Genomic DNA, 7,662 nt, shown 5'->3' on the forward strand with positions numbered 1-7,662 from the left:
TTCTTTGGCAATTAGTGATACTGCCCTAGAAGGAAAACAAGTGTTTCTAGCCTTTGCTTATTTTGATGAAAGTTTTGGTAATTATTTTGTACTTGCATTAGTATCTTCGACTTGATAGGGTTGCTTCAATTACAAGTAGGACAATTTATTTGGCTTTGTCAATATTGCTTTTTGTCATTGGCAACTTTTGTAAGTGCTTCAAATAGACTTTTAGTTGGGCAACATGAAACATGAGATCCATTATCACATTGGTCGATTATAACTAATATGTTGGCTTACTTCCTAAGGCTACAATCATGTCATCGATAAATGTTTGTCACCAGAACAAATAATATGTTTCTATTTTTTGCATGCAACACCGATTTACAAGCTCTATTGCTATCTTTTTGTCCTGAGAGTATCCTTATTTTAGCTAGTGCCATAATTTCTTTGCAAGAGGAATTTAGGTATCCTAACTTGATGTATTTGATAGAGGCGGCCTGGAGATGTGTCTTTGCTCATCAACCTTGATGACAAGAAGTCAGAAGTGGCAGAGTATTGCATCGATGCAGGTTCAGTTGGCAATGTTGCAAGATTCATTAACCACAGTTGCCAGCCAAATCTCTTTGTCCAATGTATTTTGAGCTCTCATCATGATATAAAAATGGCCAAAGTAATGTTGTTTGCTGCAGATACTATACCTCCTTTGCAGGTGATTCCCTCTTCATACTTTCCATTATTTTTTTTTACATTGTGTTTCGCTGTATACTTTAGTTGACATGACTATAGATGTGTGCTTCTATGATCTTGTCTTGTTAAACTAGGTGTCTCACTGTATACTTTGATGCTGGTATTCCTGCGAACTACCATTTTGCACAATAAAGGTCTATTTTAACTATAATCCAAATTATGGTAATAGTAAAAAGTTTAAAACAAGTAGAAAATGGAAGTTGCTACTGATTTCCAGTTGCCACACAGAATTTCTAGCAGCTGACCCTCCCCAGATCCTGCATCGACAGAAGCATGGTTTACTGGAAGCCCGTCAAAATATTTTCCTTGACTCTTTTTTATCAATTTGGATTTATAATAAAAATATATTCAAAACATCTTCAACACCAAGAACTGATGCCACTTTATGGAATGATCCTCTAAGAATATCTTGATGAATTGAATTCTACATACATTCTTTGTTCATAATTTTGCCACCAGGGAAGGTCAGCGTGCATCCACACGGTTGCCAATGCTGGTTCAGAGTATAATTACCAGGAACGAAGCACGCTCCATTTCATGGTGTGGTTGTGGGACTGAGATATGCCACTTATCTTGGTTTGTAGTAAATTAAGGCTAGCATTAGCTGGGTTGTTCTCTGGATTTTCTTAGTTCTTGAAACTTCTTTATGGGTAGTCTATCGGATAGTGTAAGTTATTTTGACCTTACAATGTCATAGTTCTCTCTAATTAGACAAATACCAATGATGTTAGATAGTTAAGCTTTTAACTTGATGACTTTTGCTATCATTTGGTGCTAATATTATTTTGATCTTTTGCTATTGATCTTGGAACTATAAAGCTGATTGGTATTTATTAGATTGGATTTTTAATCTCGATAATTAAAGTCACATACTGTCATGATTTGGATATGATAATATTTTTCTTTCTGACATACATTATATACTCAAGTAACTTAATGGAATATTATTTAACCACTAATATTGTATAAGTTATAGAAATGCATAGTCAAATTAGTGCCTTTTAGATACACAAATTTGAAAAAAAAAACATCAGAAGTGCAACTTAGTGGTTCTATCTTGTATTAAGAGAGTCTTCTTATGCTGATTTGATTTGTGTCCTGCAGGAGCTCACATATGACTACGGCTATGCATTGGATAGTGTTGTAGGACCAGATGGAAGTGTCGTAAAATTGCCATGCCATTGTGGGGCGGTGGACTGTAGAAAATGGCTCTACTAAACGTTTGGGTGGACATTGGCCACATTGATGGTAACATGCCATTTAGATTTGTGCGGAGTGGTGCCCATCAATTCTTTTAGTAACGAATAAACTGCCTCTTTGGGTTTTCTGAGAGAGGGGGGCTTTGTTCGTGAACTTACTGATTAGACCTTTTCCAGGCTGGTGATTGTGCTCTTTTGAGTTGAGGGAGGGCATTTAAGTGCTTTTATTATAAGATTTGAAGGAAAAAAAATGATCCTCATGCATTCTTATTCTTTTGTTCCCCTCCCCTCCAACTGTCTACTCTATTTCTATTATGCTTCTCCAGGGTGATTTCTTTTGTTCCCCTCCGAGTGTCTACTCTGTTCTCCAGGGTAATTGGTATTCGTAATCAAGTTTCATCCATGCGTTCTTTTTCTCTATACATAATTTTCTTTAGAACAGAAGAATCTCACGCTTTTGTGGAAAAGAGAAAGTGCAAAGAATTAATGTTTCCATAATTTTCTTCATATTTTGGTATGTGATGAGTTAGTTCTCTTTAGAGGTAGAAAAGGCCCTAATGCTTAATTCTGTTGTTGATAAATGAACAAATTGATCCGAAATTATTAGTCAATACAAGTATGATTTTTGCAAGTTTGTGTTATCTAAGTTCCTTAATCGTTTGACATTATCACTATTGTTTGACTTTTCCCCATCATTCTTAGTTTTGTATGGAGTCCATCACGTTATTTTGGGTTTTTAAGACGTTGAACTATAAAAAACTCATTAAAAGTGCATTAAAAACAAAGATAAATGGACGTTCATTTTAGTCAACAAAATTAATAGTCAAATCCTTTTTTAAGCTATGATGCAAAGCAAGTAATGATTGACATATATTATTATATGGTCAATCATGGAGGTTTTAAAACACATTTTAAATTTAAATTTAATTTAATTTAATTTGTGCCTTGTTAAGATGATTCCATCATGTTTTGTTATTTGACTATTTGTCGGTCTTCTGTCCTTATTAAAGCGATTGGTGTTGTACAGAAAGTCAAGGCGCCTGTTGGTTGACTCACCTGCTTCTATTAGGTCGCCGTTAAAATGGCTGACGGCGTCAACGGAGGAGGAGGAGGAGGAGATGGCGACTCTGCTTCGCGGCCGCACCGGCTGCCGCGGTGGACGCGGCGCGAGATCATGGTGCTGATAGAGGCGAAGCGGGCTGCGGAGGGTAGAGGGAGGGGCGCCCGCGGGCCCCGATCGGCGGCTGGGGAGACGAAGTGGGAGTGGGTGTCGGCCTACTGCCGGCGGAAGGGGGTGGACCGAGGGATGTTGCAGTGCCGGAAGCGGTGGAGCAATCTGGCGTGCGACTTCAAAAAGGTACAGGCGTGGGAGGGCGGGGAAGGGGCGGCGGCCGGTGAGTCCTTCTGGGCTATGAGGAACGACTGCCGGAGGGACCGGCGGCTGCCTGGGTTCTTCGATAAGGAGGTCTTTGACATCCTTAACTGGACTGTGCTGAACGAGTTGGAGGCGGAGGAGGAGGAGGAGGAGGCTGAGGTCAAGGTTCGCGACGGTGGGGAGGGGGAAAACGAAAAAGACAAAGACGAAGTGGAAGTGGAAGAGGAGGAGGCAGTCTTTGATAGCGGTCGGACTGCAGCGGATAATGGTTTGTTCTCCGATTGCGAGCACGAAAATGGGATGGATGGGCAAGAGAGGCTGCCGCCGCCGATTGCGGTGACGCCAATATCTGGTAACTTGTTACTGGATCTAATTAGATCAAAGATTCAATCTTTCTGCAGCAAATAATTGGGGCTTATTACGTTAAACTGTTTTGGTTTTGGATGCAGAGAGGAAGTTCGAGCCATTTCAACAGGAATTTTCGGATCCAGGTATGTTATTGTTTTGCACTTTCAATTGGAGACTCTTTGCGTTTGATACTTGTGTCTTTGGTATCCAATTCTGACTTGAAAGCTACAGAAGTATAACATGGAATAGCTTCTTGATCATGGTTCACTGATGGAATCAAATAGTTCTTATTTGATTTACACCTGATGCACACTGTGATTTCTTTATGTCACAGTTACCTTTATGCAAGAATGATGCACAGTGGTTATGAAAGCCACTATGATGGTGAACGCTGTACCAAAAATGGTACAGTGTTTATCCTTGGCAAGAAAGTATGTTTTTTTCCTTTTTCGTTAGATATTTTCCTATTAAAAAATCTCCTATGATGGTAGTTTTCATGGATGATGCAAACTTTTGTGTGAACCTTCAAATTGGAGCTGTGTCCAAGGTTCTAAAAAGGAAAGCTAAACTTTGATAAGATTGCTCCTCTGAAGTTGAACGGCCAGTCTGACCAAAATACATGATTAAATGACGGGTTATTGTTATGTGATTTTGGATATGGTCTTGTTGATCGACAGGGTAAAGTGGCTTTAGCTAATAATCAAATCTTAATATTTTCATTTGTATAGTGTAAATGACAAATTGATCCTGGAAACTAGTTTTGTGTATTACATGGTTAAAAGAAGCAGCTTAACTTCTACTGACACAACTAACTGGGTTAACTTCCTATTTCTTGTTTGGTTTTTAACACATTGTTGTTTGATAATATTAGATGGGTTGTTCGAGTTTAAGATAACTAAAAGAGAGAACATGTCGAGAAAGACAAGGGTAGTTATAGAACTAGGAAAGAATGGATTAATTTGTTCCTCTTCATCGTATAGTTCATGTGATCCCATATCAACTGGGCTAAATCTTGCTGACTAGATTAATCTGTTCCATCTTAGTACCATTCGTTTTTGTAGGATACAGCCATCCTTAGACTGAAACAAATGCTACCTTAAGTAGCGGCTAAGCTGGATCTGGATGGCTTTATGTGCAGTGAATTTCAATGATCATAAACTCTCTTTTCCTTGAGAAGATAATTCCAGCATTTGCTTGTTTATGGCTTTTGGCTATCTTCAGGATGTAAAATGTTGGATGTTGTCTATAAAACTTATTTCGGCAATAAATAATTTCGTATGAAAGCATATACCAGCTTTCCTTGATAGAATTAACTATTTCTGGTTAGTTATAGGAATATTGTCGAATCATTCATCAATTGGGCGCAATGACAGTCGTTTACTGTTCAATCTAAAAGTCATCTTAGGTCTTCCTTTATATCTTATTAATTCGATTGATTTGCTTTGTTTAACAGATGGATTTCAAAGTCTCATTTGGATATGTCCAAATCACCTCGAAAGTTTCTCTTATTTCAACCTCAGTTGAACCCTAATTATTTATAAATGCAATTATTTATTTATTTATTTTTCTTGTAGTCACACACATCCATTTTATCATCTGCATCTTAGCAACACTAATTATTTTGATATGTTTGTTTCTTTCTAGACTACTGAGCATTCTCCATAAGCATTTCAATTTAATGTATCTTGGTTTATGATTGATTAAGGAATCAATCATGAACGGGGAATGAATGTTATGAATACAGTTTGCACGTATGGCACAGATCTATATAAGAAGATTGATGTTAAAGAAGAATCGAGTAAGCAGATTAACCAAGAATCTTGGAAATTATTGCTGTGAAATTTAAGGATCATGCATGATCTCTTGTTTTATATCATCGAATGACCAATAATTTTAAGACTTAAGTGATACAAAAAGACCAGAGGTAAAGGAATTCTTTTGCTTAAGCATGTGCAAAATTTACATTTTATAAATTCATTTTTGTGAATTATTGACATAATGTAAGTACTTAGGTGCCCTTGTCTTTATCGCAAGGGATAATGGAGTTGGATCCAAATATTTTAATAAATCCCACAAGTTAGAAATGTTTGTTCTCCTTATCTTTATGTTCCTTTGCCACTTTCCTGTGTGATTAAAGTGTTTACCACTTTGTAAAGAACTTTAGCTGATGGTTATGGTACAATTTAATTGAGGAATTTGCAATGCATGTGACACATCGAGATGCTGGGCTTTCATGCACTGATGCCACATCTGTACATGATAAGGAGTCCGTATGTTAAATGCCAACCCCTTATAAGGCCAACAATCTCGCCATAGCGACACAAAGGGCTCACACCTATAGCCTCACTTTGAAGCTGCTCAGAACGACTCTGAAAGTTATAGCTGATGCTGATGATGAAACTCAATCTTTCAGTGATGGTAGCATACAGCCTGCTTCTCATGTTTGTAGGTGGGCTGATGGGCTCTCAAGCGCCAATGCCATGCCCATATGTGATGGCAAGCACATAGGATGATCTTCAGGCCCCCCTGAAAGGCCCACATTTTTAAGTGCACAGGCCTTCTTCTATCATATACACTGGTATATTGATCTATTGCTTCTTATTGTTTGAGTACATAACAAATCTGTAACCTAGGGTGATGTGAAGGAGATGCAAAGGAAACTGTTAATTGCTCTAGGATTTTGTCTATGTTCAGTTTGTTTGTGAAAGATTTACCTATCCTTATCATTCAAGATGATGGATGTGCTGCCTTGTCATATGATTTCATCTAATGATAGGCCATGACATTTCGTTTGGGATTTAATTAATCACCTCAGTGAACTGCTAGCCCGGAACAAAATGACACTCATAGTCCCCTAACACCAGAAGTCCTCAGTCTATTGACTATTAAGAATATATCAGCAAGTCATTATTGATGTATTCTGATGGATTTTGTAGACCAGTCTGTAATGTGTACAAGAACTCTTTAGGACATTGGTTGTAAAAGAAATTTGTTTCTGAAGTCTTGTTTCTCTTTCTTATCTCACAAATCATCTATCCAGAGGATCTTTGATCAGAATAACAATTTTTATGGGTTTAATCATCAGATATGATACTTCTGCAACTATAATTACCTTTTTTACTTATAACTTAATATGACTCTTTTCATCTTTTGCCTCGAGACTGTCTAACCTAACTTGCTTGAGCCATGAAACCAAGCACCAATTCTTTTGTTCTGGTATGAAAGCGGTAGCCAATGTATGGCATCTAGGTTTATCAGTGAGAATTGCAGTCATCCATTTTGGTGGATTGTGATTATGTATCATTTACAATGGCTCCATGCTAAACATTAGAATCAGCTTATTACCTTATACCACTGTATGGTCAAATTTATGTTTGCAGGGATCGTCAACGATAGACAACCAGCTAATGACCATGAGACACAATCATCACAAGGACTGAAGCGGCGGCGCATTTCACCAGAAGAAGGAAGTAGCAATTTCGACAACCAACTGATCAAAATCATAGAGAGAAACAACAAGATGATCGTGTCACACTTCAATGCTCAAAATGCCAACTTACAACTGGAGAGGGATCAATGGAGGGAGCAAGCTAATAGTCTGCTTGATGTTCTTAACAAACTTGTCGATGCTGTTGGAAGAATTGCAGATAAACTATAAACCTCTGAGATGATTGATGAATGGAGCACATAGGACGTCGACAATCCATTGTGTTTTGCAAATTTGAGCAGCAATAACAAATTAGACATTGTAGGAACTCCATTTTTTTATTGATTCTGGGTGGTGGTGTATTGTTGGTAGGTTTCTAATTGGCAAAGGTGGATAAGAGACATTTTAGAGATGAATTAATAATGATTGTAAGTGTTGAAAATAGACAGGGTTTAGCTGATCAATTGATCAATAAATCCTGTTGTGGGCCGGTTTCAATTCCTTCTCCTGTAATGATCAACTTTGAACTTTCTTCTCTTTTACTGAAAGCATGCAGATGTACATGTGGAATTATGATCAGTTAG

The 7,662-nt window shown here is 37.7% G+C and overlaps 2 protein-coding genes across 4 annotated transcripts in view; both read left to right on the forward strand.

The window, feature by feature from the left end:
* The window catches only part of LOC135645970 (histone-lysine N-methyltransferase, H3 lysine-9 specific SUVH4-like), a 39,095-nt gene extending 36,824 nt beyond the window's left edge, over positions 1 to 2,271 (forward strand). For 2 of the 3 annotated variants that reach the window (XM_065164962.1, XM_065164961.1), the window contains 2 exons: positions 473 to 691; positions 1,834 to 2,271. In XM_065164962.1, coding sequence (XP_065021034.1) covers positions 473 to 691; positions 1,834 to 1,947 — 333 coding nt within the window. In that variant the 3' untranslated portion in view covers positions 1,948 to 2,271. Of the gene's footprint in view, positions 1 to 472; positions 692 to 1,833 lie in introns of those variants that run through there. The other variant, XM_065164963.1, reaches the window with a different exon arrangement.
* LOC135645971 (trihelix transcription factor ASR3-like) lies at positions 1,838 to 7,657 on the forward strand. The gene is made up of 4 exons (XM_065164964.1): positions 1,838 to 1,977; positions 2,956 to 3,655; positions 3,753 to 3,794; positions 7,032 to 7,657. Exons 2-4 carry the CDS (start codon positions 3,010 to 3,012, stop codon positions 7,307 to 7,309), a joined length of 966 nt encoding a protein of 321 aa, XP_065021036.1. The 5' UTR covers positions 1,838 to 1,977; positions 2,956 to 3,009; the 3' UTR covers positions 7,310 to 7,657.
* The last annotated feature ends 5 nt before the right edge of the window (positions 7,658 to 7,662 follow it).

Source organism: Musa acuminata, chromosome BXJ3-8 (assembly GCF_036884655.1).
Source record: "Musa acuminata AAA Group cultivar baxijiao chromosome BXJ3-8, Cavendish_Baxijiao_AAA, whole genome shotgun sequence".
Lineage (NCBI taxonomy): Eukaryota > Viridiplantae > Streptophyta > Magnoliopsida > Zingiberales > Musaceae > Musa > Musa acuminata.